The sequence below is a fragment of the Sphaeroforma arctica genome (assembly GCF_001186125.1).
Source record: "Sphaeroforma arctica JP610 unplaced genomic scaffold supercont1.1170, whole genome shotgun sequence".
Lineage (NCBI taxonomy): Eukaryota > Ichthyosporea > Ichthyophonida > Sphaeroforma > Sphaeroforma arctica.
The window spans coordinates 15,807-16,799 of record NW_014039388.1 but is presented as its reverse complement, the minus strand read 5'-3'; the positions used below and the strand labels follow the sequence as shown (position 1 = coordinate 16,799).

At 39.8% G+C, this 993-nt stretch overlaps 1 protein-coding gene across 1 annotated transcript in view; it reads left to right on the top strand.

Annotated features, from left to right (window-relative positions):
- Positions 1–585: 585 nt before the first annotated feature.
- SARC_10206 (hypothetical protein) overlaps positions 586–993 on the top strand; it is a gene marked incomplete at its 5' end in the record, with an annotated part of 9,343 nt that continues 8,935 nt past the window's right edge. Inside the window, one exon of the mRNA XM_014295760.1 lies at positions 586–777. Coding sequence (XP_014151235.1) covers positions 586–777 — 192 coding nt within the window. The remainder of the gene's footprint in view (positions 778–993) is intronic.

Below are 993 nucleotides of genomic sequence, written 5' to 3'. Positions count from 1 at the left end.
TATACGTGTGCGTGTGTGGGTGGTGTGTGTGTGTGTGTATGTATATATATACGTGTGCGTGTGTGGGTGGGTGGGTGGGTGGGTATGTCTGTGTATCTGTGTTTCTGTGTGTGTGTGTGTGTGTGTATGTGCTTATGTTTGAAAATTTGGCCTGTGGACCATGCGTAAACATGTGTGAAGTATGATGACATAGCGATAGTTGATTCATGTAGGCCTAATGAACAGGTGTGCATTCATAGGTACAGCTTTGTCTGCGTTCCTACAACCACATTCCTATGTTACATATCAATTATTACGTCCTCAGAATCCATACATACATTACATATGAATTATTACATCTCCAGAATCCATACATACATTACATACGAAATATTACATCTCGAATCCATACATACAATACATATAGAATACTACATCTCCAGAACCCATACATGCATTACATATGAAATATTACATCCCCAGAATCCATACATACATTACATGTGACATATTACATCTCCAGAATTGCCATCCCTAACGTTACACACAATACCAACACTGTGCACATTGAAATCGCCATTGATATCTATAAATAGATTCACCCTCATGACTCCTTCCCATTGGTCCAACTTTAAACAGCTCGCTCAGTTGAAGAATCCCCCGTGTCCTATTGGAGATCTGAGTCCGACGGATCAGTTTGTGTACGAACTTAACGTTAATATCCAACGCTTTCCACAACGGCTAGAGACGATTCTGTTTATCATGGACTTCAAGGAGAAGATGGAATACAGCAAGAAGGTGAGTGACCACTCTAGGTGGAGTATAGGTGCACTTGTAGTGACTGATATATGTACGTTCTTTCTGATAGTACTATATGTTTGTCAGTTGGGTGAGTCATAAGGTGGGTGTCCACTTTAGGTAAAGTATAGGTGAACTTGTAGCGACTGATATATGTACGTTTTTTCACTGATACTACTATATGTATATTAGTTAGGTGAGTCATAAAGTGGGTGA